This window comes from Sorex araneus, chromosome 1, assembly GCF_027595985.1.
Source record: "Sorex araneus isolate mSorAra2 chromosome 1, mSorAra2.pri, whole genome shotgun sequence".
In the NCBI taxonomy this organism is placed as follows: domain Eukaryota; kingdom Metazoa; phylum Chordata; class Mammalia; order Eulipotyphla; family Soricidae; genus Sorex; species Sorex araneus.
The window spans coordinates 363,501,208-363,516,078 of record NC_073302.1 but is presented as its reverse complement, the minus strand read 5'-3'; the positions used below and the strand labels follow the sequence as shown (position 1 = coordinate 363,516,078).

The 14,871-nt window shown below is 48.8% G+C and overlaps 1 protein-coding gene across 2 annotated transcripts in view; it reads right to left on the bottom strand.

Annotated features, from left to right (window-relative positions):
• JAZF1 (JAZF zinc finger 1) overlaps window positions 1-7,539 on the bottom strand; it is a 343,194-nt gene extending 335,655 nt beyond the window's left edge. The window contains exon 1 of one of the 2 annotated variants that reach the window (XM_055125799.1): window positions 7,303-7,539. In XM_055125799.1, the coding sequence (XP_054981774.1) occupies window positions 7,303-7,417 (115 nt within the window). In that variant the 5' untranslated portion in view covers window positions 7,418-7,539. The remainder of the gene's footprint in view (window positions 1-7,302) is intronic. The other variant, XM_055125809.1, reaches the window with a different exon arrangement.
• Window positions 7,540-14,871: the final 7,332 nt, after the last annotated feature.

Genomic DNA, 14,871 nt, shown 5'->3' with positions numbered 1-14,871 from the left:
TCCAAATAACTATAGGCCACAAGAAAATGGACATGTTGGAAATGGTTGGCCTTGGCACCATTTTGCAGTCCACAGTCGCAATGGTCTTTGCCAGCATCCGAAGTACCTCTGGCCACACAGAAGAGAAAGTAGATAGAGCAGAGAATCGCAGATTTCCTGGGGCCCACCATCCATCCCCTTTTCAGAAAGGAAATCACTCAACAGGCCCCGAGAAATCCACCTTCCTGAAGCAAACACAAATAAAGTAGCCCCAAATTGCACCAAGCTGCAAGCAGCAGCCCCTTGGATCATTCTAGCATCTGGACTTAGAGGCACTAGGGGAGCACTACGCTAGATGTGGCAACCTCAGTTCCGGATTCGGACAGCTGGACATGGTCTCCTGTTCCCCATTCTCAATCCTTCCAAGAAGACCCTGATAGTTTTTCTTAGGAAACATGCCCCACACATTACCATTATCTGTAGGCAGGCACAAACAGCAATCTGTTAACCTCTAATGAAGAAACAGAAGGATTTCAAATATGCTTGCCTAGTAAACGCACACAAAAAGGCAAGAAATTGGATGATGTGCATAATTTAACATGTAGATGAACACTTGACACATATTAAGGCATTTAATTCTCATGAGTCACCCCTTGAGACAGGTGCTGCTATTATCCTCCTTGCCTAGAGGAGCAAACTGAGGCAGCATAGGCTAAGCCATTTACCCGCTGTCACAGAGTTGATGAGTGACAGGTGTATGTGCAAACTCGAGCAAGGTGGGTGGACTGTGCTGCCCTTCAAATAAGGCTCAAGAGTTCAGAGGTACTTTCTAAAAGCGTGTCTAGAGGGGGAGTAGGGACAGTACCTACTGGACAGTTGAATGCAGGTTCCAGCTCTGCATAGCTACCACTCAAATCCCAAGTCACAAGTCACACTTACTAATCATGTAGACATAGACAAGTTATTTAACTTCTCTGTGCCTCAGTTTACTCACCTATAAATTCATAACAGTAATAAAAGTCTTCTACATATTGTACAGCCCATCTACTCAGGGTGCTAGAGAGAGAGAGTAGAGCGGGTAGGGTGCTTGCCTTGCATGTGGCTGACCTGAATTTGACCCCTGACACTCCATGTTATCCCCTAGGCACTTCCAGGAATGACCCCTGAGCACAGAGCCAGGAGTAAGCCCTGAGCACCATTGGATGCCTGCCAAAAACCAACCAATCATCCCCCTCCAAAAAACCCCAAGCCATCTCAGTATATACTATGGTGCTGTAATATCTAAAAAGATGATGCAAATATTTACTGAAAGGTTGTTAGCACCAAATTCTACATTATTAGTTGTCTCGCTATAATTTTTTCCAGAGTCCTTGATCTTTCTTAATTAGATGGTTTCTAAATCTACCCTGTGAAATGAAGGTGCACAGATTTATTACCAGGGTTTTGGAGATGAGAAAACCAACAAGTAGAGACTTATGACAAAAACTTTCCGACATTCAGGGTAAAGAATCACTGAGAGGTCAAAGAGTTCAAAGCTGAACACATACTTTGCATGCAGGACGCCTGGGTTCCACCTCCGGCACCACACGGTACCCTGCATACCATGAGAGGAGCCCCTGAACACCATCAGCTGTGGTCCTCCCCCCCCAAAAAAAAAGCCAACAAGAATCACAAAATGATAGCTACTGAAATGATAGCAAGGAAAGCTCTTTCCCTGCTATACTCTCTCCAGCCCAACATTTGGAGCCGGTTCTAAATGACCTGCTACTTTAGAGCAATCCCACTGGCCTTAACACTTTGTTCCCTTAGCCTGGACCTTGCACCCACTCCCCCGCGCATCTATACAACTAACTCCCTCTCTTAGTCAAGGTCTCAGCGCGCTGTTCAGCGGCTCAGTGAGGCTTATCCTGACCAAGAGATTACAAATTCCAACACTTCCTCCTCCCAGTCCACTTTAGTGTGCTCTAATCTTGCCATAGCGCCAAGGACCTTCCAATGAACACTGTTATGTTTTTAGTTATTGTTTCTCTCTTACCACTAAGATACAAACACCCCCTGGGATGGGGAGAGACTAGCCTGGGGCTGAGTGCATGCCCCAAGTTCAATGTGTAGCACCACATCATCATCAGGCCCAGTACCACTGTGTGTGGACCAAATACCCACTCTCTGAAAAATGTGTGTGTGTGTGTGTGTGTGTGTGTGTATGTGTACCAATTCAGGTCAGCATGTGCAAGAGAGAGTACATACGTGTGTGTGTGTGTGTGTGTGTGTGTATGTGTGTGTGAACCTTTGTGGAATGATAACACAGCGGGTAGGGCATTTGCCGTGCATGCAGCCAACCCGGGTTCTATTCCTCCATCCCTCTTGGAGACCCCGGCAAGCTACTGAGAGTATCCAGCCCACATGGCAGAGCCTGGCAAGCTACCCGTGGCATATTCGATATGCCAAAAACAGTAACAACAAGTCTCACAATGGAGACGTTACTGGTGCCCGCTTGAGCAAATTGATAAACAAAGGGTTGACAGTGCTACAACAGTGCTACAGTGCTATTGTATGTGTATATATATTGTTTCCTCCCGAAACACCAAGAACTGGGCCTGACACAAAATAGGGACTGAGGATGTGTTAGTATACAAGCAATTACAAATGCATCAAATGCCAGTGCTCCCTGGATTACCAAAGTTCCACTTTCAATTTGCTGTCCGAACAACTGTCTGGAGGTGCTGCTGGTTCCGGGAAGGGCAGGATGCACCTCCGTCTCTCGACTGCAGCAGCACAGAGTCAGCTCCAGGCGGCGTGCTGACAGATTTTCAACTTCCCAGATGCAAAAGGGTAACTGAACAGGTTTATGGGGATGAGGCCCCACAGAGAGAGAGAGGATTCGGTAATCGAATCTGGTTAAGAGTGCAGTTGCCCAGCTCTGGGATGCTGAGGCAGAGCAAGCATTTCCTGAGTCTGTGACATGACCTTCAGGGCTAAATTTAGTGCTCTGGGTGTTTTTGATTCCTCAGGACCAATTTAACTTCACCTGTCAAAGACAGGAGATGTACATGTCAAGGACGTTTCTATGAGCCCAACTCACAGTAAGAAGCAAATTGACGTCGTCGATCCGTTTCCCCATTCCCAGTTAACAGCCTGTGAGAATGGAGAGTGAGGTGGAATGAGCAGATCTCACACACAGATGGAGGGATGTGGGATTCTGAGGCAGTTCAAGTCAAGGATGGCGATGGTAAAACCAGGCTGGCTGGGCTTCTCTGAGGTGTACACACAGAGAGGTGTTCTGCTGATCTTGGACCAGTCAGGAACCCAGGAAGAGGGAAAGATAATACAAAGGTTAAGACGCTTGCCTAGCATGGGCCTACAGTAGAGACTGGCTCAATCCCGGCCCTGCATATGGGTCCTGAGCACAGAGTCGGGTGTGGCCCCCTCAGCACACGGGGTAATCACCCCCACTGTGGGGGGAGGGGTAGAGAGGAGAAATGCAAGGAAGAAACACAGGTACAGCTGTTTGCTAAGAGGAAGATAAAAGAGGACAGTGAATATCTCACTCCTCAAATTCTCCTTCCAATAGGAGCTAAGTGCACACGTTAAGATAACAGGGTGCCACATCTGAACTGAACCATCCGGCCGTAATGAGAACAAGCCCCAGCCTACTAGGTTTTGAAGATTAAAGAACTAGAAAAATCTATCGAGCAAGAATCATACCCTATTCCCATAAACTTTCGCTTTACAATTTAAGAATTTTGATTAGTGGTAATAATCCAGAAAGGTCTCTAGATGTAACTGCCACTAAACATCTAATACTCTTTTTTTTTCTTTATGGGTCACACCCAGCGATGCACAGGAGTTATTCCTGGCTCATGCGCTCAGGAATTACTCCTGGTGGTGCTAGGGGTATCATATGGGATGCTGGGAATGGAACCAGTGTTGGCCTCGTGCAAGGCAAATGCCCTACCCTCTGTGCTATTGCTCCAGCCCTTTAATACTCTTATGACTGCTAAATAACAAGCTCCTTAAAAAATTAAGGCAAATTATTATATATCTCTTCGTACTCTTTCATTCATCTGTTAACTGTGAGCACTCCCTAACCAACTAATGTCATTGGTCTCCAAAAATGTATAGACTGAAATACAAATAACCAATACCATAGAACAATGCAGGAATATAATTTTGACTAGTTTGCTACATAGATATATATGGTTTGTTTTGTCTGTTTGTGCTTTTTCCGGGAGAGAGGGCTTTGGGGGCCCGGACAGCACTCAGGCTTACTTCTGGTTCTGTGCCCAGAACTCCTGGCAGGCTTGGAGAACCCTTTTGGGGGGTGTCAAGAATTGAACCCAAGTCAGCCACATGCAAGGCAAGTGTTCTAGTAACTGTACTATCGCTTAGACCCTACTTTGCTATACTTATACGTTTCTTCATCTGCAGCACTCTTCATGCTGCTTACTAATTTGGTTGATTTCATTCTTCTTTAAGTTTTTTTTTTTACTTATTTCTGCATATGAGGCTACTTTTAAAGGGCTCTCTCCAAGTCACCTTTAAGTTGAATTCTTTATCCTGAGATTTTAAGTGTTTGTTCATTTTTACACTTTTCATAAAGTTTTCCAATTTCAGACTAATATCAAAATACACTCATTGTCAGCTTTACCATACAGTTGTCTAGGTTATATCTATCTTCAGAAACTCCTATCTAGACCTTTGTAAGAGACCAGTACTTAACAGTTGAGTTTTAGGAAATGTATGGAACTCAACCCTCTTTTAAAAGGTTTGCTGGGTGGGCTAGAGCAACAGCACAGTGGGTAGGGCGTTTGCCTTGCACACGGCCAACCCAGGTTCAATTCCCAGCATCCCATATAGTCCCCTGAGCACCGCCAGGAGTAATTCTTGAGTGCATGATCCAAGAGTAACCCCTGTGCATTGCCAGGTGTGACCCAAAAAGCCAAAAAAAAAAAGTTTGCTGGGTCAGAGCTTAGTACAGGAGTTAAGGCCTTAATACTGTGTTGGCAATGACCCTAGTCATAATCCCCCAAACCACATATTCTCTGAACACCTGAACACCTCCGAAGGGCACAGAGCCAGAGAGAGACCCTGAGCACAGTTGCCCCCCAACACCCGCCCTTCAATAACAGATCTGCACAATATTAAAATAATTTATGCAAAGTTAAAAATAACTTTTATGAGTCACCATGCAATAAGTTTTAAATTATTCAACCGATTACAAACTAAAGGATATGTCTTTAGCGCATTTTAATTTTAATGCATTATTTATTTAAACACAATTTAATAAACAGGTACATTTACTTTTAACCAGCTAGTCCAAGGAGGCAGGTCACGATCACAATCACAGGATCAAGCGGCAGGTAATGTGGTAAAATTATTACTCACTTTAATTAGTTTACTCTTAAATAACTGTTAAAGAGAGTGGGATATATAATGACAGCCTTCTCAAGGTCAGGAAATACTTATTATTCACTTATGTATTTACATTACTATTATTTGTGTATTATTACTGAAAATAGGGAAGGACCTGAACCTAATAAAACTGTGTCCAAAAACTTTGCACTAAAGGAGTTTTTGTATATTCTCTACCTATTAAGAAAAAGCTGATTTATCCTTAAAGCACCTTCAGTTATGACTATTCAGTCATGATATGAATCAGCAAATTTGTTCCTCCACTAAACAACTACTCTTTAAGACTAACCAAAATTTGCTTAGCTATTCAATGACACTTTAGCAGAGGATTCAGGAGGAAGGTATCACTCCGATTAAAAAAAAAAAAAACAACTTTCTGTGTTGCAAAACCTGAACTCCTCAGCTGGGATTTTCTTTTGAATGGCGTTTTGCAGGCAAACCGCAGTGATTATTTCCCATTACGGATGCCAGATCATATCCCATTCTAAACTAGCATTCAACGCTTATTAAGCACCCACTGTGTGCAAAGAGAAGGCATTATACTAAGCCAAGGACCATAAGGCTCGGCCTCATTTTATTCGTGCATAAATACACAGCAGTAGTGATTTATTCGCTCAACTTTGCAGAAACGTGAGCTGCATCCACATGGCTGAAGGCATAGCGTTCATTTGGAAAGGGCTGGGCTGGGGTGGGCTGGGGGGGGGGTGAGAGCAGCAATTTACAGGTTTCTCCGGATCAAACAGCCGGGCTGGAGCCCCACGCGGTCCCTCCTCCCTCCAGCCCACCGCGGACCGCTCGTGGGCTCGGGCCACACCTTCCGCAGGTGGCTGGATCGCCGGGAGCCCGACGAGCCCGACCCATCTCCTCGCGCGGCGGGCTCCGGGAACGGAACCGAGTGAATGTGCGCCGGGACTCGTGCGAGGAGCAGACTCGCGGCGAGACGCGGGGCTCCCCGGCGGCCGGGCGGCGGCCACAGCGGCGGCCCGCAGGGCGCCCCCTCCCCCGCGGCCCCGGCGCCCCGGGCGCTGCGCAGGCCGCCGCCGCCGGGCCCCGGGCGCAGCGGGCGCACCTCGGGCCTAGCGGCATTTGCAAGGCAAATCGCGGTGCGGCGCGCAGGGAAATGCCCGGCCCGCGGGCCCCGGGGGACGCTCTCCGGCGGGCGGCTGCAGCAGCGGCAGGAGCGGCGGCCGCGGCCTCCCGGGCGGCCCCGGCGCGCTGGGCGCGGCCCGCGGGCACCCCCGGGGTCTCGAGCCCGCAGCTCGGCGAGCGCGCGCGCAGGCCGGGCCGGCGGCGGGAGCCCCCGCCCGCCGCACCACACCTAGCAACGGGCGCTGACAGGACGCAGCGGCGGCGGCGGCGGCGGAGGAAGCGGAATGGCTGCCGCGGTGGAGCCACCCCGCCCCCGCCCGCGCCCGCCGCCCAGCCCTGACAGCTCGAGCCCCGGCCCCGGCGGCACCCGCGGGCGCCCCGCGCCGCCGCCGCCCCCCGGGACAACTTGCTCCGCGCCCCGCGCCCCGGCGCCGCAGCCCCGCGCCGCACCCCCCGGCGCGCACACACGCGCGCGCGCGCACACACACACACATGCACACACACACGCGCACACACACACGCACACACGCACATGCACATGCACACACACACACACGCACGCACACGCACGCTCCCACCACTTGGCAGCCGCCGGCGTGCACGCCCCTCGGAGTCCCCCGGCCCTGCCGCCCCCTCCCCCACCCCACCCGGCACCTCGCGCCTCCGCATCCCGCCGCCCCGCGCGCCCCGCGCCGCGCACACACCCTCCGCGCCGCGCCAACGCCGCCGCCCTCCGTCCCCCCGGCCACCCCCCTGGGCCGCTCTCGGGGTAGGAGTTTCCTGCGCGCCCGGGCACCCCTCGCCCACCCCCCGGCCGTTTACCGATGTGGTTGTCTTCGATGTGCTCGATGAGGTCGGCCAGGGTGGGGAAGTGGAGTCCGCAGCCCCCGAAGCGGCAGGTATTGGAGAAGAAGGAGGCGGCGGCGATGCCTGTCATGGTGCTACATCGAGAGCCCCCCTGGTGTCGGCTCTGCGAGCGCCGGGCGGGCGGAGGGAGGGCGGCGGGGTGGGGTGAGGAGAGAGGGGCGGGGGGAGCGGGGAGAGGCGGGGTGAGGGGAGCGGAGACGACGGGACGGAGCCGAGGGGGCGAGCGCGGCGCAGGCGGCGCGGACGGACCCGCGCAGGGGAGGCGGCGGCGGCGGCGGCGCGGAGGGGGGAGGCGGGGAGGGGGGCGGCCGCCGCAGCTGGGAGGAGGGACCAGGGCGCAGCAACAGCTGTGCGGGCCCCAACCTCGGCTCCCGCACCCCGGGCCTCACCTGGGAGCGCCTGCCACCAACTTTAGGTCTCGCCCGGCCTGCCCTTCCCAGCGGGCACTGCTGTGCAGGCGGCCTGGAGCCTCCTGGGCGAGCCGGATTCTCTTCTGCATCTACGCGCCATCTATTAATTACAGGGGCCAGCCCGCCAGGAGAACCCAGCACCCCCCGCCCCCCAACCCCACCACCTCCACCACCAACACCACCTTCCTTTCTCCCTCTCTGGCACATTTGTTTGCTCTTGGCCACCTGTCCTAGGTGTGACGCTGACATTCACAGGGGACATGGGATAAAGGTAATTGTGTGCACCTTACTCTTAAAACTGTCTTTAAAAAAATCCACGTTCTCTGGAGGTTTGTACTAACTAATTGATTTTAATGAAGTTTCCCTCTAGGCCAGAAGAAAATCTTAGCTTTATTTAAATTTCAGAACAGAGTGCCTGGTTGGCAAGTGCATTTGTCTTGTGTTTCACAAATGTACCACGTTTTTTAACGTCCCAGCTCCTTCTGGGAAAATAAGACCTGAAATAAAACCACAGTTCCCCCTTGTCACCCAGGCTGGGTCTGGTAATGAATTCATCTGGCTGCCAGGGAGTAAGAGGGCCACAAAGGAGAGGCCGGTGTTCTGATGAGGGCCACGGGCCTGGGGACAGTCAGTGTACACATATACCTTTCACTTGAAAGCGGAGAGATTCTTCCCACCAACCAAGATGACACCTGCCAGCATTTGAACCAAAATGTTAGTCAAACCAGCCTTCAACTTGAATTTGGTAGTTTCTTTAAAAACCTGCATTTGGATGGGAATCCAGGACCTCCTTGTCCCCACTCCCCCACCTCAGTGGCACTCTTTAGTTTAACCCTTCAACTGCAGTCTCCCAAGAGCATTTTGTCAGGTGCCCAAGGAACATTGCACATTGTCTGCAGCTTGTCATCCACAGCATTGTGGGGAGTTTTCTGTTTTTGTCTTTTGATTCAGGTAGGTTATCCTGAATTTAGAATTCTTCCCTAAGACTGATCTCACCTCCAGTGCAAATAAAAGCAAATTAATATTTGCCCCTCCAAAACCTATATTCTTCGAGTGTCCTATCTGATCATTAACTTGCTAAAGTTTTTCGTTAGAGGACATAGAGTAATGGCAGAGCAAAAAGCCTTAGGATCAGGGCAGGAGAGTTAGTCCAGGAGCCTACGGCCTTGCCTGTTGATGACCTGGTTCAATCAGTGGCAATATATGTGGTTTTCGAAATACTGCCAACTGTGACCCTCAAGCACTGAGAGCCCTGAGCACCACTAGGTGAGACCAAAAAAAAGTTCAGGACACAAAAGAGAAGTTTTCAGATTTGTCCATCACAGTCATTGAGAAGAAACGTCTCCACCCCCCATCTTTTCCTCTGTCCTGTCTGCTCCCAGCACCCAGGAGTTCCAGACTAATACTGAGAAGAGAGCTGGGCTGGAGGAGGCTGAGACCCCTACCATTCCGTCAGAGAGTTTTCTGGGCCCACTTGGGACTGGCGGCCAAGTGGCGCCCATATGGATCCAGAGACCTGGCTAGTGGGAGAGTATAGTGAGGGGTCCAAGAGCAGGAGTCAGGGCGCTCCGATTAGAAGGCTGGCAGCTGTGCAGGGCGTTCAGCTGCCCTGTCGGGGAAGGCCTTACTCCTGACTGAGGGTGGGCAGAGCGTCTGTCAGGCTCAGGCCACGCCAAGTGAAAGACAGGGAAATGCAATGCAAAACTTCAGCCCTCGTCTTGCCACATCCTGGAGGGTCCTGCGGGAACCTCGATATGCCATCACCGGGGGGCACCAAGAGCATGGTGGCGATAACAAGCACATCCTTGAGAGCGAAAATAAAGTCTCTGTGGAATTCTTAACTCTGGAGAAATAGAAGCGGGTCGGGCAGGAGTGCTCAGAGATGGAAAGTGCCAGAATGTACAGGTGGGAAAATGAGAGGCCTAGGGGAGAGCGGTTATCACTCCTGCAAGGCCTCCCTGCTCTAAGTCTCAGGATAAGCCTGAAAGCTGGAGAAGCCACATTCAAGAGATGGTTCTTACTAACAGGCACCCGGAGGACCTATAAAATGAACCAAGGTGGTGGTTCTTAATGACTAAACTTCTCCTTACTTTGGGCAAGTGTGAATCTTTTACAATGAATCCATTTATTTTGTATGAAAATAACCTACACTTCTAATTTTGTATGAACTGAAGCTTTGCTTCTGTGAATATCTTATAGAGTAGAAATCTGCCTGCTCTCTAGACAATCTGGGGGCCTTTTTAGGAGATTTGACTTAATCTTATATGAGATGCGACATAAAGTTGTCCAGAGTTGGAAAATCTGTCATCCGCTGATTTTTTTTTTATGTTGCTGCAGCAACCAAGGTCAGAAGCCTGAATATCTTCTCCTGGACATACACTGCCAGCTTCCCCTCCATTCACAGCACATTCAGTTAGTCATAGATAGATTAAAAAGACAAACATAGATTATAAGACAGAAAACATTTTTTAGAAAACTATTTCACAAGGCCACACTTAAATATCAGTGTACTTACATTTTTAAAAGTTTCTTTCTGATAAAATAAAAATATAGGCTTTCCCAGAGAGGGAAGGACATAGAATGACTGTATTCATTTGTGGAATATAAAATAACATAGTATGAGACTGACACCCAAGGACAGTAGATGCATGGCCAGGAATATTGCTCCATAGTTGGAAGCCTGCCTCATTAGTGGAGGGAGAAGGCAGCTGGAATAGAGAAGGGATTACTAAGTCAATGATGGTTGGAGGGATCATTTGGGATGGGAGATGTGTGCTGAAAGTAGATAAAGGACCAAATGCGATAGCCTCTCAGTATCTGTATTGCAAACCATAATAACTCAAACTAGAGAGAATGGGGGAAATTATTTGCCATAGAGGCAGGGGGAAGGTTGGGAAGGAGGGGGGGATACTGGGGACATTGGTGGTGGGAAATATGCACTGTTGGAGGATAAGGTGTTCAATCATTGTATGACTGAAACTCAAACATGAAAGCTTTGTAACTGCAGCTCATGGTGATTCAATAAATTTTTTTTAATAAATAAAATATAGGCTTTCTTGGGGCCTGCAGATAGGGCACTTGCCTCACACATGGCTGAACCGGGTTCAGTTCCCGGCATTACGTATGGTTCCCTGCCAGATGTGATCCCTGAGCACAAAGTCAGACTTAAGAGTATAGTCTATAAAGTGTATAGAACAAACACTTCAATCTTTTATGTCCAAGAGAAAGTGATGCTTTCTCTACTTAAAAAAAAATAACGTTGTCAACTTGGGGAAGTAAAAACATCTGAAAAGAAGGGACCGTGAGAATCCAGAATAGGATAATGGCATTAAGTGGTCCCTGCATCAAAGACCCTTTTTTGGGAAACCCTTTGTTTCTCCCCAGGGCACTGTGTCTCCTCAGCTGGAGGCCCAGGCAGATGTGTATCCAGCCTCTGCATAACTTAGTGCTCAGCATTACAAACGACTTAAGATCCAGGGGCCATCACCCCAAAGCCAGTCTGGCCAGTACCCCTGAGATCTGGCACTATCAGGAAGGTGTCACTCCACGGGCCGAATGGCACCACAGAAACCACCACAGGGCTCAGCTCCTGGACACTGTCTGGCTTCCACGTGCAGGACTCATTCAGAAATAAAGTTTGGTTGAAACAGTCATTATAAAGTAAATTTGTTATGTGCCTAAGGGGACAGGCTGGGATTGGGAGGAAAACTGGGAACATTGATGGAGGGAAGGTCACACTGATGGCATTAGAAAACTAAATGCTTGAAATAACGGTATGATGAACAACTTTGTAAATCACAAGTGTTTTTAACCAAAATTAAAAGTTAAGCAAATTTTAATGGATAATCAAACTGCATTCTTCCCTCATCTTCAGGATACATATGAATCCCACATTCTATTTTAAATGTAACCCTGCATTCTGCCTTCTACTGGGGCTTTCTCAGTTGTTCCCCAGGTCCCTGCTCAGGTGCTTTCCAGTTTGACTGGATGTAACCTGGTTCTTAAATGGCTCCTTTATTCCCCTCCACTGTGGAGAGTGAGTGGGACACAGACCTAGGTCTTGGTTACTAAAAAGAGTCACTGACTTAGAGAGATAGTATGGGGGTTAAAATAAGAACTTACATTGGGTCTAAGCCCATTTCTATCCTTGGCACCTAGAGGTCCTTGGGCATTGTTGGGTGAGTTCTTGAGGATTGTGGAGCAGCCCTGGAGTGGTCTGTGTAACTCCCAGCACTGAAGGACCAGGGCAGCATTCACTCCTCCTCCCTGAGCCCCACATTGAACTATTGGCCAGATTGACTGAGAATTATTAGAGGGGCCCCTGGATTTTGTGTATATATGCGTGAGTTTTCCTGAGCTACATCCCCAGCTCCTAAAGACTCCTAAAGATCCAGGCTGCTGGGTCTGACAACAGACTTTGCCTCAGTGAAATATTTGCTTTAGACCCCACTTTCTTCTGGGGGACAATGTCTGGTACAGAGTTTCTTGATAAGGGCTGGAGATGTGGCTCAGGGGAAAGCCCAAGCTTTTCACACATGAGCTCCTGGTTTCAACCCCTAGTACCACAAACACAGGTTTTCTCATGAACATCTTTGCAACCAAGCCTTCAAGTTCTCTGTATTGATTTTATTCCAGCTCAGAAATGAATTTTTCGGAGATTGCTTTTACATTTTGGACCCCCCTTTGACTTCCATCTTCCATCTCAGCCAAGCCATGAGGATGAGTGGTGCATGGAGGTTCTCCAGTGCCACCATGATATTCCTTCACATCCTACCTGACCTGCTATATGGTGTTCCAAGTCCTGCTCTGAGTAGGACTAAATTAGTGACCTGCATGGCCAATGACTGCAGTTCTGAGCATCTCAGTTAGAACTTGCCTATTGCTCCCTACCACACTGCTCCCTGGATGCTAGCTCCAAGCCCTAATCTGATAGGACTTTAGGCCCCTTGAGATTTCAGTCGGGCCCTCTGAACAGCCAAGTGATCACTATCTCAGCACTTCACGGACAGTGACTCCTGGGTTTGTACAACCGTGCAGTCCTAATCCACTGAGCCAGATACCAGGGATACAATTCAAATGAGACAAGAACAGTCTCTCCTCACATGAAAGCACACCACATGCTTTGCAAGATCTTTCTGATTGGGTTCTGGGAGCTGCCTGGGGCAGCTCCGCACCTGGTCCTCTTCACTGCACTTGGGTCTCTCTTTCCGGCTTCAGCTCATTCATGTGGTCACTCTTGTCACTTTTGACCTTCACAGAGTCACTAAGGCTAGGAAGGGTCACACACAAGTTTTTCCCCCCAGAGATGTGTCCTTGGGCCTTCTTATGCTCACGAGCAATGCCTAGTATTGAGAAGTTTCTGTGCCTTCCAAAGCTGTACTGTTTTCTAGTTTTTCTTGAAATCTCCCCAGCTCCCACTAGGACTCAGAAAATTGTCAGTGGAGAGGGGCCTAGAGCTCAGCTTCTTAAATCCAAAGGAGGTAGCATGACTATCTTTGGGGGGTCAGAAAATTGGCAAAATATTTCTGAATGTGTAACAACTAAAAACTTAAGCGTACTGTGCAATGAATCCAAGTGCTCGCCTGCATTTCTCGAGTGAAGGAGTCGTGAGTGGAAAAAGTTGAAGAAGCCATGGACTGGAGTATCAGTTTGGTGGTCCTGCTCCACCATCCCCCCTCCTCTGCTAGAATAACCCTTCAGTGTCAACCTTGATCATGTGGATAAATGCCCTTTGCAGTGACCTTCAGCATGGGATCTGCAGCCAACTCTCCGTCCTTCTTCCCTCCATGTATACTGTCTGATCAATAAGGACCGGTTATTTTAGTTCTGAAAATGCAGTCATGGACCACCTTGCCTTTACATGGGTGGGTCTAGTCTGCCAGAAACATTCTTTCCTCTTCCCCCTTCCCCCTTCCCCTCTTCCCTTACCAAACATACCTCAGCAACTCAATCTGGCACCTCCTTGGGGCTCTTGCACACTATCTTCCTTTCCAACTGGGTTAGTGTATGTGTGTGTGTGTGTGTGTGTGTGTGTGTGTGTACCAATTCAGGTCAGCATGTGCAAGAAAAGGTGTGTGTCTCTGTGTGTGTATGTATGTGTGTGTGTGTGTGTGTGTGTGTGTTTGGAGAGGGGAACTACATCTGACTGTGCTCAGAGATCACTCCCAGTGGTGCTCCTGCATGCAACAAGCAAAGCATGTTCTCAGCCTGTTGAGGTATCTCACCAGCCCCTAGGTTCGATTCTTACATCTGCACCAAACTGTTTCTGCATTAGACTTCAACTGTTAGCTTACTGGCCTGACTTCTCTAGATCAGTGTTCTCCAAACCTTTCTGATGAGAAACCCCATCAATGAAAACAGCAATTTTTATTTCATAAATATTTTAATCTAAACATTTTATGTAGACAATACAATTCATGTACAGTGTGTATTTTTGCAGAAGTGTCTCCAGTAGCGATGGAAAAGGACGCCCCCAATCATAGTTAACCTAGTGCTATGGGCTTGATATCCTGGTCTGATGCTTCTAAATGGTGCTCCAGGGTCACTAGGCCCACCTCGGGGCAGTACTAAACTGTGATGGGGGGCATGAATCCCAGGGATTGAACTCAGGGCCTTGAGTATGCAATGCCATATGTGCATCTCTTTGAGGTATTTTCCAGACACTACAGTAGATATTTTATAAAACAAACCAAACACTTCAAGAAGATACCCTTTAAAAAACAAAAAGAACACCTAATTTCATGCTGCCACTCAAAGTATTGTTGACACCACGCCCCCAACACACACACACACCTACTCACCCACCAAGGTGAATATGCATTCCACCTTGAGTTCTGGTTTCCAGATCTTCAGAATTGAATATCTTTAGAATTGAAGGAACCAAATCTTATACACTGCCTGTATAGTGCTCAGTGAAAGATGTATGAAGGGATATCTCAGCACTGGATTAAGGCAAGCTGCTAAGTGCCGTCTTTTCCAACGCTCAAACAATTTCTAGCAATGTGTTACTATTCTCCTATGTAGCAACAATGAAAGATAGTCTCCAATCATCTCTCAACTTGGACAGATTATGATAGTTATCCCTTCCCACAATTGCAGCCCAACCTTTGATAAG